Raw genomic sequence first — 13,491 nt, 5'->3', positions numbered from 1 at the left:
TTCCTCCCCCCCCCCCGCAATTTGATGCGACTGTCAAGCCAGTGATTCCTGTCTAAACCAGGGTGAATGTCATCACTGGATCTCAGGTGTGCTACCAAAGTGCCCCCCATGGCAAACCAGCCATCACCTGTTCCCAGCACCCCCTGAATGTCATTTTACTCTAGGTGTTTGCTGAATGTGGAGTAGGTAAATAGGCACAGGTGAGCACTAAAGCAGAGAAGGCAATTTGGGGCTTTTTGCTGAAAGAGGAGGGTTATCCATATGTGATAAAGCCCAGGACAGTTTGTGTTCCAGAGATTAAATAACCCTGGCCTGACTCATTTTTTGTTACTGCCCATCAAAACCCAGTTCCACTGAAACTACACCCTAAGTTTTTTAAGCCCAACCATTTCTCATAAAGGAAACCCTTCCTTTTCTCACCGTCTAGGAAAGTGCACTTCAAGGGTATATATATTAAAAAAAAAATAATAAAAATACAGCAGTTAATCTTTCCCTGGAGCCTGTGCTTGCTGCCTCATGTCCATTCCCAGCGCCGTCAATCATTACCCAGCCAGCGCATTGTTCAGAAGGTGGAGCTGTCAGGCAGAAGGAACGAAAGGTGAGGAAAGGAAGACTCCTGCTCCTTGCTGATGCCAGGGGGGTAAGCGAGATCATGTCGAACCCTCCGACAGAGTCCCCTTTCTGTGCCCCACCCCCTGCTCCTATATAACGCGCTCGGCGCTACCTGCCCGCGGCCGGCCGGCGCTGGGCTGCGGCTTCTCCCCGCCGCCGATGGATGCTGCGGCCGGCAGCGCCCTGCGCTGGCTCTGCGCCGGGGTCACGGCTCTTCTCGGGGTCAGCGTGCTCCGCACGGCCCAGGGGAGCCGGCTGGGCAGGGCAAAGGCGCTGCTCTGGAGCCTGCTGGCAGCCTGGCTGTGTGCGGGCGCGCTGGCGGCCGGAGGGGTGCTGGTGGCCGTGTGCCTCTGGTGCTCCGTGCGCCCGGGGGACGCGGACCTGCTGCCCGTGGGTGACAGAGCCGTGCTCATCACAGGTAAGGCGCTGCCGGGGCGCAGGGGCGAACAGAGCCTGCCTCCTCTCACCGGCGCGCTGGAAAACTTCTTGACGTGCTTCGTGGGAGTTCCTTTCATCCCTCTTTTTTTTTTTTTTTTTTTTTTTTTTCCTCCTGCTGGTTGTATTTTCTTCGGCAGAGATCGATTTATCTATTTATTTTATTCCCCCCCAGGTAAATAAGTGCTCTGAAATTAAGTAGAAAAGCATCTTAATAGATGCTGTGGTTTTTTTTGTTTTTTTTTTTTTAGTGTCCCACTTAATCTTTGCAAGCAGCTTTTTAGACGTACTTGTGAAATTAACTGGTGCAAGAAGCAGAAGAGTGCTTATGATGGTCTAATTTCTTTTTTTTTGGAGAGACACTGATTCCCGGGAGCCCTCTGAACGCTGAATTCGTACGTTACTTTTGTTTACTCGAATTAATTGTGCTGGTTATGGGTGTACAGTTGTCTTTCAGGGGTGTGTGTGTACGTAGTGCACACTGTGTCTATTGTGCACATGTTTCAAGACAGTGGTTTGGTGCCATCTCTTTGAAACCCTCCGTGAAATCATTTAGGAGGGAGTAATTCTAGCAGGGAAAGTTCAGAGCTAATTAATTCAGTCTCTATTACCATTCTGATCTGCTCAAAGCCCACTTCTATTTTGCAGGGATGGCATTTTTGTAGTTTTATGGCTTTTCTCCTGTTTCCTCTAAAACTTTAGGTGTTGTTTATTTAGGCGTTGCTTATTTGTGTTAATCACGTCTTTAAACTGGAGTGCCTGCCTACTGCTTCTCGCACTCATAATTTGCTGGGTTTTGTTTTATTTTCTGTGGTTTTCCTCCCTCTGGAATGCTGAATTAAGTTGCTTTGGTTTATATAGCAACTTCTAGCAGAATTTCATTTTGTTTTATGGGGACACCTGGAAATAATTTAGATTTGCCTAGCTAGCTTTAGTACAGGGATTAGGTATAAAAGTTGAGAGAGGACAAGATCAGCAGCAAGTTCTCCCCTTGCAGTTTGTCTGCCAGCTGGGTTTCTCCCTGCAGGTGTGTCAGATGAAGACGGATATTGGTGTGGGGAATAGGGAACAATCCTTTCCCACCCCTGCAGCTCAGGGGATGTGCTTGCACTTGGGCATCTCCTTGCTCTTTGTGAGACTGCAAATCTCCAGGAAAAAGCACACTCTGGGAACTTCTCTGCTCTGGAGTCTGAATTAGAACAATATAAGAGAGTGAAGAACTTTTGGGTATAGTCTGGTAAGGGGATGTGCTTTCCTTGTAGCTGTGCTGCAACTGTCCTGAAGAAATGCAAGTTTGGACATCTCTGACAGCTGATTAATATGAGGAGGCTCTTCTTTGTCTTTATTGGAATCCTCTGCAATCCATCAAACCCTCCATCCACTGAAACAGAAGTTTTACTCAATGTGTATTTTGGTTAAATTGCTCTAGTTCTGGTATTCTTCCTCACACCAGCTAGAGGATGTGTGTCCCTGTGCATTTGCAAGGTGCCTTTAAGTAGATTTTGGTGTCGTTTTCTCCAGTTTAGACGAGACCTCAGGCCGGCACTTTGTGGAAAGCAGTGATTTAAATTATTTTTTTTTTTTTTTTAATTTTTTTTTCTTTTTCCCTCTGCCTTTCAGGCAGGGCTGAGGAATGTGGCTGTGTCCTGAGGAGCTGCCACATATTCCTTGTGAGCCTTTGGCCAGGGGCTGGAGCAAGCTCTACTGCTGTCCCTGGGTTCTGTCACACGTTATCCTGGTCCCTTTTGGGTGTTCCTTGTACCAGTGCTGCTCTGCATTATTTATTTACCCAGCAGTTCACTGGAGGACCAACCAGGATAAGGGAAGAAACTGTGCCCAGTTGTCAAAATGTGTTTTTTTCACATGTTTTCACAAAATGTTTTTTTGTGGGCTTGTGAGCAGGCTCAAAGCCATTGCTGAAGCCCTGCTGTGGATCCTCTTGCTGGGAGCAAGAGCTCCAATGTCCTTAACCAGAGGCTTTAGTGGTGAATGCAATAGCCACCTTCCCTAAAAACTGAATTACTACCAAGATCTGAAGTAGCAGGAGTTGTAAAATTCTGTCCCTGGTTAGCTTGTGTGCAGTGGGATGAATTTCTCCAGTTAATTTGGTCTTTCCATTCTTGAGGGAGTGATGTGGGGCATCCTCAGCATGAGTTAATTGTAAATTCTCAGTAATGGGTCACTCACAGTCAGTAGTGACTGCTTTCCTTAAAATAAGTCTTATAAGGCACAAATTATTTTTGGCGTGGAAGCAAGAGTTTGATTGGGAGGGATTTTTTTTTTTTTTTTTTTTTTTTTTCCCTAAGGAGACTCTTTGAATTCTAGGAATTGGAAGAGTAAAGCTTCTCTGGACTTCAATAACAGGTCTGAAACTCAAATCATATTTGTTTTGGAACAACAGAAAAAACAAAAACCAAACAGGGACAAACCCAGCATCAGGCAACGATAAAAACAACTTTTATTGCTTTCTTGGAATTGCTATGCCCATCCCAAGTTCAAGTTGCATTGCATTCTGCCCATTTTCGAGTTAAAGCTGTATCATAAAACTTACAGGTAATATATAGCTGTGGCTGTGTTCTTGCTGGGAATGATGAAAGAGGAAGGATTTGATCTAAAGGTAAGGTTGTTCACTAAAAGAAAAAGAAGGAAAGTCACCCCACCCCCAAACTTAGCAATCTGTCGTGTCTGGGGTATTTGCAGGCTTCTTCATGTCTCTTTAGGGAATTCAAGGAATGCAGGTTTATTCTGTCAGGTCAGGACTGGAGAAGCTTAATGGGATATTTGTAGTGCTCTGGTGCATCTTCAGCAAATTGCAGACTTCAAAAATGCCACAAATCTGTTTTTTTTTTTTTTTTTTTTCTTCCTAGGAATTAAATAGAGCATGAGTAATTATTTTCTACTTTTTCAAGATGCACTGATTGATCCAGACATTTACTACGTGTTTTCTTCAAGCCACCTGGAATTAATATTTTTCACCTTTCAGGGATTAAAGGCCCAGTTAAAAGACAGAATCCAGAAAAGAGGATCTAACACGATCATGATGAGTCTCTTTGGCAGTCAAATTCTATTGACTACATATTTTAAATGTTGGAGCAGACCTGTGAATAACTCTGATATCTTTCTTGGTGTGCCAAAGTCACAGACCAAGCCTCAGAAGTTTATAGTAGGGTTAAGTAGGGAGCATTGCAGCTCTTTCACAAACAAGCAAATAGTAAAGTATCTGGCAGGAGCTCCAGTCCTTTGTCTCACACTCAGATTTCCAGAGTTTGGAAACTGAACGTTGATGCAGTGAATTGTCATTGCAGGAGATCTGGATCCCAGTGCACGGCAGCATCCAGGACCTTTCTCTGCTGTAGTTACAGTGGAGGATCTGGTGCAGTATTGTGGAACAGGCTGATTACAGTGTAAAAGCTGTATTAATTTATTAAGCTTCTAATTTTCCTCCTAATCTTGTCCTCTGCAAAGCTCCTGAAGCACAACCCCTATAAACTCCTCCCCTGTGTCGCTTCCCTGGGAGGTTGGTGGGGACGTGGGTGATGTGTTTCTTTCCTTATGGGGTAAATTTCACTGTGGGTGGGAAGAATGGAAACCAGAATTTAGAGAATGGAGAGAAAACACTTAATTTTAACTTGTAATACTTAGGGATGTTGGTTGATGAGAAGCTGGATGTGACCAGAGATCCAGCTGTGTCCTGGTTCCTTTCAAAACTGTGTGGGCAGCAGGGGAGGTGGGGATTCTGACATGGACCTGCTGAAGTGAGATCAGAGAAGGCTACAAAAACCATCAGAGGACTTGGAACATCTCTCCTGTAAATACAGATGTAGAGAGCTGGGATGGCCCCAGGGAGGGACCTCAGAGCCCTCCCAGAGCATAAAGGGGCTCCAAGAGAGCTGGAGAAGAACTTTTGACAGAGCATGAAGTGGCAGGACAAGGGAGAATGTCTTCAAACTAAAAGACAGCAGGTTTGGATCAGATATTAGGAAGGAATTCTTCCCTGTGAGGATGGGGAGCCCTGGCACAGGGTGCCCAGAGAAACTGTGCCTGCCCCTGGATCCCTGGAAGTGTCCAAGGCCAGGCTGGATGGGGCTTGGAGCAACCTGGGATAGTGGAAGGTGTCCCTGCCATGGCAGGGATGGAATGGGATGATCTTCCAGGTCCTCTCCAACACAAACCATTCTTTTGTTCTGTAACAGCAGCAAAATACTCTGTCACAGGGAGAGACTTGTGAAACACATTATTTGTTAAAGATCCTTCATTGGTACCTGGTGGGAAGGACTACACAGTTGTGATCCCAAAGAACAGTGTTTGCTGAAGCTGCTAGGTCATTGCTTTATATAGACAAAGTTTGGATGGTGATAGAGAGGATAAGAGAAATTCTGATGCAAGTTTGCATAAATTCAATAGCTGACTTAACACAAAAATGTCATTTGGAAGCTTCCTTAAGTTCTGAAAGCACTGGGATGCTTTGCAGGTAAAGCAACAGTTGTTTAGTATTGGCTTGGTTACAGTCTGTAATAAAAAGTGCTTGTCTGAAGGATCTGTGTGGTAGATGTGTGAATTAAATAATGCTGTTTCTTGGAATGAAGAGATAGAATCCAAGAATTTGATTTTGAAAGCCATATATAATTGCTTTGCCCTTTGGCAATTTCAAATTAAAACAGTAGGTGTTTTTGGTTTTTTTTTTTGGGGGTGTGTGTGTGTTCGTTTTTTTCTTGGATACTTTTGTTATCAGCTTCCAGTCTGTATATTTGTATAGAACCAAAATAGCAGTTTATTTCTTTATGTCAGAGCATGTCAATGGCAGAGGGTGAGCTGATTCCACCAGCTCTGAGTCAGGAGAATGTGGCCTGTCAATCTCTGAGGAACATTTAAAGGTCCAGCTCCTCAAACTTCAGATCTGAACTCTTCTTTCTACTGAAGTACGTATTTCAGGGACTTTGCCATCATTTTTTTTGCTTATATTTGCGTGGCTTTCCAATGTGTGGGTTTGTTGTGGGTTTTTTTAATGGTGGTGTAGGACAGACCTACATTTCATGTTTTTTTGATGCTTTCAGGAAGCGACACCGGGATTGGACATGCACTGGCTAAATACCTGGACAGCTTGGGTTTTGTGGTGTTTGCTGGGGTTTTGAACAAGGATGGCCCCGGAGCTGAGGAGCTGCGGCGCTCCTGTTCCCAGAGACTCTCTGTCCTGCAGCTGGATATCACCAGTACCACTCAGGTCAAGGAGGCCTATCTGGCAGTCTCAGAGAAGGTGCAAAATGCAGGTACAGCTTTTTTTCTCCCCCCTTTACAATGGAGGTCCTGATGTAGCAGCTTAGCAAGAGCATCTCTTCACCGCTGGCTGCACCATGGCTTAGGGGTGTAGGACATTTCCAGGGTGTTCTTGGGCAGTCAGGGTATTTCCATCCATGCCCTGTTTTCTGGGATATGGGAAGATGGCAGTGGCTGGCCAAGGAGTGGGGAATGTGAATCTGCAGCTCATCTCTGTTTTGGTCTGGAGTCACCATCCAGTTCGCGGGTGTAATCCTCATGTGTCGCTGTAGGACGCAAAAGAAAGATGAAAGACTCCAAGTATTTCAGAAGGCAAAGAGTATAGAAAAGGCTTTATTGTCTAATTCTTACCACCTTTTATAAGGTGTTCTGATACAGACTTGACATGACTGGTGACTAGGAACGACACCTCTCTAATCCCATTGGTGAAATAGAGAAACAGCAAAATACCACCTGGAGAAAGACTGTTTTGGGAAAGGAGAGTTGTTTTGCCAAGATTGTTTTGAGGAGAGGCTTTCTCGAGAACTTTTCCCTTGGGAAACAGCACTGCTAGCAGGCTAAAATCTCTTCAGAGTTAGAAATGTCGCAGCCTTGTGCTTTCTCCTCTTCCCAGGACTCTGGGGTGTCGTGAACAACGCAGGAATCCTGGGCTTCCCTGCCGATGGGGAGCTGCTCCCCATGAGCACCTACAGACACTGCATGGAGGTGAATTTCTTTGGGGCTGTGGAGGTGTCCAAGACCTTCTTGCCGTTGCTCCGGAAATCGCAGGGGAGGCTGGTGAACATGTCCAGCATGGCAGGTGAGCTGAGCCAAAGCACCCAATAAAGTCCTGGAGCAAATGCCAAGGAAGAAGGTGTTGGTTAGTCTGGGTTGTCAATAACCTAGAGAATAAATGTTAAGGTAATAAATCCAAGTTTTTCTTTAGTTTGGGGCACTACTCCCAGAAAACAGCCTTTAAAGAAGGGTTTAATGTGGCTATAAATATGCTGTGAGGAAAAAAAACACCCAATAAAATTCAGATCTGGTGTTCTAGATGCCATGAGTGATAACCTTGTGAGCTTCCATAAAGATGGGTGGTGAATCACCGGTATTTCTATAACATGTCCAGGCAGAAGCCTGTGACCCACCTCAGTTTGTGATATCTGCTGATAACTTGGGAGCTGTGTGTCTATATTTCTTTAAAAGTATTTTGTATGTCTCAGATATACTTAGACCTAACTTATTAGCAAAATGGCACTTTTCCATGAAAAAAAAAGTCCAGAACATTTTTAAAAATTAACTAATAAGCTTTCAATTTTTTCCCCGTAAATTTTGCTTAATATATGTATATATGCATGTCTTTATAACATGACCTTCTATTCTAGGAGGACAGCTGAGGTGCTGAGATGTAGGAACTAATGTAATACAATAATGCAGTATCTGGTAGCCAACAGCTGAGGAGCAAGAATGCTCCTTTGAAAATGAGACCTGCTAGAAGCAGGGGGTCATGCTGCTGGAAAGTATTTTGGAGTAAAATCCCTTAGGGATTTGCTCCCCACATTTTTCTTTGCCCTTCTGCACAGCTGGAGTCCCCCTGACTGCTGCATTGCTGGGGTGACTTGTGAGGGTGTTACCTGGTGTTCCCCTCGTGCTGGGGATGTGGCTGCAGGCTGGCTGTGGCCCAGTTTTCTCTTTGCAATCCCAGATATGCTCTGTATTTGCATGCCTGTGATCATGGTTTATTGCTGACCCTCTGAGAAATCAGGGCTGAGTTATCAGAACCTTTCTGCTGCTGCTCTGAGGCCAGCTCCCTGTTTCCCTGTGCACCCAAGTGAAGCTCTCACTGTGGGTATTTTGGGGCAGATGCCTTAATTCCTGGTGAGAATCCCTGAACTGCCTGGAAGGGATAAATGCATTTTTCCCTGTGCTGAGTAGTTTGCCTCACAGGAGCTGACAATGACCCTGCTTAAACTCTAGCTGTCTGCAGAGCTGTTGTTGCACACAGCCTGGTTTGGGTGAAGATTTTCCTCCTAACACAGGGTCTGGGGGTCCTTTGGTAAAACATTAGTGGAGAAGTTAGTGAGGTCTCGTTGTGCTGAATCTATTCCTGTCTGTGTGGGGCTCATTTAACTTGGCTCAGGTTAGCCTGACCTCAGGGGGGAAAAGTATGTGGTTCAATTGGCTCAAACCAGTCCAGCTTATTCAGATGCACACAGAAGAATAATTAACATATAATTGGCCTGACTTCTTCAAGGGAATGGCTCTGTGTAAACAGCTCCTGTGAAACCTTGGTCACCCCAGTCCGATACCCAGCAGCACCAGTGGCTTACCTGAAAATTCCCCTGCGCCTGAGGCATCTTCCTTTAAAATATTCAAGCACATCGAGATGAATGTGTAGCACGTGAAACAGAGGCAGGAGAAGGAGGGATGTGCTTCAAGGAAAGGATTGTCCACTCTGTTCCCTGCTCCCAGCACTGCCTGTGGTGGCTGTGATGATCTTTAACCTGTGTGGTGATAACACCAACCTTGTGGAGGGAGTGGGAGGGCCGAAGAGGAAGATGCTCAATTCAAAGCATGCTTGTATTTTTCTAGCCCTGAAGAAGTGACAGTCTGCCAGGTTTTGGGTCAGAGGAAATCTCTGCATTTGGAAGATTCTGGAATTTTTCTGGAAGCTTGTTTTTGTAAATGTACTGGGTGTTCTCTTAGCTTTTCCATCTGAGCAAATGTTTCTGGGATTGAAAAAAAAAAAGGATATAACTACAGGTGGGGATCTACTCCTCTGCTGGGTCTCAGGGAGTTCATGGGGTGTGATTCCAGTTTTGGTTTGTCTCCAGAGGTTTTCCCCACTCTTGCATTATTTTCTCTGGTCTTTCTGGAAAGAACAGGAAAGAAAGTTGACTTTATAAAACTGGAATTGAGATTACTTACCCTGTTCTAACTAGGTGCTTGAAATTTCTGCTACAGTGACAAAAACAGGAGAATAAAACTACTGCTTCACTCTTTATATGAACTAAACCATTGTGTTTCTCGAATCAACAATGATAACTTTCAGCACTTTTTACCCTTAAATGCAGTCCAGTTTATTTTTTCTGCCCTACAAGGTGTCTTACCAGGTGTTACTGAGTGTAACTGCTGTAAGCAACTGCTAATTTTCAACTTTCACTCTTTTTTAACCTCTAGCAAGAAACGATTCCCTCACTGACCTGTCTTTAACCTCCGTGAGGGAGGCATAATTTTGGTTGTGCTGTAATCTCCCTTCTAAATCATGAAAATAGAGGCTGGGACGAGGCACTGTCGAGGTTTATCAGGTTTCTATTGCTCCTGCAGGAGGCATTCCACTACCGAGGTACGCTGCGTACGGGGCATCCAAAGCAGCTCTGTCCATGTTTTCTGGAGTAATGAGGCAAGAGCTTTCCAAATGGGGCATTAAAGTCACGGCAATTCATCCATCAGGCTTCAGGACAGGTTGGTGTTTGACATTTCGGGTTGTTCTTTCTGCCTCTCCTCTTTCCCTGTAGTTCAGCAGCCTCAAGCAGAGCCCTGAGTGATGCTCGTGGGTCGGATTTTTCCCCTGTTCTTTACGTGGGTTATGGAAATGAAGATCAGTGTCTTTTGTGAGAGGTGTTCCCTCCAGCTCTGCACACTGCCTGCCTCCCCTCCCCTGGGCAGAGCTGCCTTTGCTTTGACACAGGGCAGCATTCAGGCACTTGGTGCCTTCCCTTTGCTCCAGCTTTGTTGGAGCTGACAGACAGAGCAGCCCTGGGTGGCCAGTTTGGGTGTAATGGCTCACTTGTCCTGCCTGGGAGCTTCAGGTCCCCCATCACTCCTCCCTTCCTCCCTATCAGAGCTCTCTTTATTGAGCTGCTCTGTCTTGCATGGCAGTATCTGCAGCAGTACCTGTCATCCTGCTTGCTTGCTGTCAGTACCCTCTGAACTTTCCTCTCCACTCCTTCCCCCAGCTCCTGCTGCTTTCTGTGCCAAATTCTCCTCCTCCTTCCACTGGGCACTTCTTGCAGAGCCTGTCCAGGTTCCAGACTCATCTCCTCACTTGCACATGCCCTCACTGCACCCCATGCCTGCCCACAGCATTTTATTTATGTCAATGTAAATCAAATTGGTCTTTTTCATAAAATGCTACTTCCCTGAATTCTTCCTCTCCTGGGAAGGGCCGTGTGATGCTCTGGGCTCTGACAGCTTTGCATGGTCACTGGAACCTGCCTGAGGCTTCACCTTGCTTAGCTGTTCTCTCAGGTTTATGGGTAAAATTGAGTCCTGGGATTTAAGATTTAAATATTTATTTAAAGATTTTTCTCTATTTGCAGTGCTTAATTTTTTGTAATTAGGCAATAATTCCATTGGAGAAGCCCCTGCTTTCATTCCTACGTTATGCAGTTGGACAAATAGATTAAATTACAGTTCTGAATCTGTCCTAATAGAAGGCTAATCCTTCAGGAAACTAGTTATTGAAATATTAATAATTAATATTAATATTGAAAGGGCAGCTTAGCACTTGGCCAACCCAAGTGAATCCTGTTCATCCTAGTTTGCCTGTCTGTCCTCAGTTGTTTATGATAAATATTGACTGGAAACATCCACAAAATGAATCGGGACAGAATGGCAGAGCAGGGATGAGCGGGAAGGAAAAAATCAGGTTTGGCTGTGAGAGAGCATTTTTAGGCAGAGCAAGGGAGGCAAATGGGGTGTGAACATTGTGCTTTTTTGTGTAGCACAAAGCGCTCGTGCTTTTCCTCCTCCTCCAGCTAAAACCACTGATTGCTGACCAGCTGCGGTGTTTGCTCTTCACTCACCCAGCTTAGGTCAGCTCTGACTATAATTACAGATGCATTATTTTTAAATCCAGCCCCAAACCCGCTTGCTCTCCTGTGATGTTGCCGCTGCAGGTATCGAAGGCACGGCTGAGCAGTGGGACGAGCAGGAGAAGGAGCTGATGGAGAACCTCCCGGCAGACACGCGGCGCGCCTACGGGGACGAATATCTCCTGGGGCTGAGGAGCTACCTCCTCCACCTGCCCTCCCACTGTGCCCCCGACCTGTCCCCTGTGCTGGGCTCTGTCCTGCATGCTCTGCTGGCCAGGAGACCCCAGGGCCTTTACACCCCTGGCAAGGGGGCTTACATCCCGCTCTGCATCTTCTGCTGCTTCCCCCTCTGGTTCTACGACTTCTTCATTAGCAAGATGCTGAGTGCTGGCTCCGTTCCGAGGGAGCTGAGAACGTCAGGAGATGAAGGCAAGAACCTCTGAGGTGCCCACTGGTGTTTCTCTCACTGGGTGAGGTAGCTGGGAAGAACTCTGTGTGGACACTGCTGCTTATTGTGCTTTAAGTTGCATCGACACTGCCTTGCAAAGAGGGAACCAAAACCTCTTAACGTTTGTGTTAAGAGTGATGTTTGGGAAAAGCAGTGGATAAACATAAATTGAAAGCTATTTTTTTTTTTGAGGAATTTCAGTGTTTTCCTGTTGTCTTTGTATCCTGCTTTCTGTGTAAAGTACTTCATGGAATTATATAGTTCCTGTCTGCTTCTAAAGGCATCACCAACACACAGATGCAGAACATGTTTTTTTAAAGCAACAGAGTCACTAACCTTAAATCTTCTAGGAGGTTAAATATATTCCTATTGTTAAAGAGACTTAGACCTGTGTAATACAAGTCTTCTTCTCTACAGCTTCAGACTAATATATTTGGGGTCTGGTGTTTTCATTCTGTTGCTGTTGAACCTGAGAAATTACTGTTCTTTTCCCCCAGGTTTCTAATGTAGAGTTTTAAAGTTTGAAATGTGTTCTCTTTGCTAGAATAAGCAATGTATGTTAGTTGTGGGGGGAGGGTAATGAATGCAAACAGATCAAGATCTTTATGAAGAGATAAACCATTTCCTTCCTGCAGTAATAAAAATAACCATAGTGGGTGTATCAGCTGCTCATTCGATCTGTCTGGGTCATTCTGTGCATTGCCTGTATATGCCTGTGCTTATCTACTTGTCAGTAAAGTCTGATGTCACTTCTGCTTTTTGTACAATTTCTTACTCAAGTCTGGGTTTACAGAGAATTCGTGTTTTTGCTCACTTTTCCTGATACCTTCCTGTGTCTCCCTCTGCTCTGGGGGGAGTTTGTGCTCACTCATCTAAGATCAGACACTTTTTATGTGGCTTTGCTGGAGTCCAGTGTCCAGCTTCTGATAGACTGGGGTCACTCCTTTTCCCTAAAATTTCATTCCAGGAGCACCAGGTGCCCTCCCTGGTGCCCCATACCATAAACCCCTCGCCAGTGGTATGTGGTTGGGCAACTCAGCAGTGTTTTCCCTACCTTATTCCCTTTTTGCATTGTCTGTCACATCCTTAGGCTTTGAAAGGCTGTGATATTTTGAAAGATTTCAAAATCCTCACCCCCCTGAGTCCCATGGTTTGGCCATGTGTCCTGTCTTTGGCCAGATGCATTTCTCTTCCAGGGATGAAAAACGAAAAGTGATCACATTCTGAGCTTTGAATGTAGACACATTTTTTTCCTGTCCTTTCTGAGCAACTTCTGACTCTCCTGTCATAATCCTACTTGTGATGTGCTCTGGCACCCAACTGGACAAAATCACTCTTTAATTTGCTGCTGTGGTATTTATTCCCTCACTGTCCTGTGTCTGTTACACCAGTGCAAGGCTCCTGTGAACGCTCAGAGGGCTCAGGCCACCTTTTGAATCTGTGCTCCAGTGGGGGAAGCCTCCTGTCCTGTACACTTTGTCACAATACCTCCTTTTGCTACTGAGGTTTGTCACCTGGTGGGTTTATATCAGTGCCCTGGTTGTGGACTTTTACTTTCCTTGGAGAAAGTGTACTCAATGTTTTGAACTCAGGAAATCTGAGACTGTTTCTCTCTCTCTCTCTCAATTTCTTCCTATATCTATTTCCCCAATTTTTCTGTGTGTCAGCAAAAATGTTTAATAAAAAACACCTATAATATTTAGTAACCAGATGGTTGTGACTCTTTGGTCTTGTCTCACCCTTTGTGCTTTTTGGGGGTCAGTCTACATTTCCCTCCCTTGCTCCCACAGCAGGAGAGCACTGGGGGGGAAGGGCGTGGGGAGCTTTTCCAGGGCAGTGGATGCCCTGTTTTGGGCAGGAGGTGAGCTGGAGGGAGAGGTGAGTGTGGAGCTGGGATGTGCTGGGTTGGCAGCCTGTGAGTTCTGG

The 13,491-nt window shown here is 45.4% G+C and overlaps 1 protein-coding gene across 2 annotated transcripts; it reads left to right on the top strand.

The window, feature by feature from the left end:
• Window positions 1–268: 268 nt before the first annotated feature.
• Window positions 269–13,222, top strand: HSD17B2 (hydroxysteroid 17-beta dehydrogenase 2). 2 transcript variants are annotated; one of them, XM_040075305.2, is made up of 5 exons: window positions 269–598; window positions 6,102–6,314; window positions 6,935–7,120; window positions 9,628–9,765; window positions 11,202–13,221. In XM_040075305.2, exons 1-5 carry the CDS (start codon window positions 517–519, stop codon window positions 11,558–11,560), a joined length of 978 nt encoding a protein of 325 aa, XP_039931239.1. In that variant the 5' UTR covers window positions 269–516; the 3' UTR covers window positions 11,561–13,221. The 2 variants fall into 2 exon arrangements, with proteins under 2 accessions (XP_039931239.1, XP_039931238.1); XM_040075304.2 differs by lacking the exon at window positions 269–598 and adding an exon at window positions 752–1,030 and having other exon boundaries at window positions 11,202–13,222.
• The last annotated feature ends 269 nt before the right edge of the window (window positions 13,223–13,491 follow it).

This window comes from Hirundo rustica, chromosome 11, assembly GCF_015227805.2.
Source record: "Hirundo rustica isolate bHirRus1 chromosome 11, bHirRus1.pri.v3, whole genome shotgun sequence".
In the NCBI taxonomy this organism is placed as follows: Eukaryota; Metazoa; Chordata; class Aves; order Passeriformes; family Hirundinidae; genus Hirundo; species Hirundo rustica.
The sequence above is the reverse complement of the archived record's forward strand: the minus strand, read 5'-3'. Positions and strand labels throughout refer to the sequence as shown.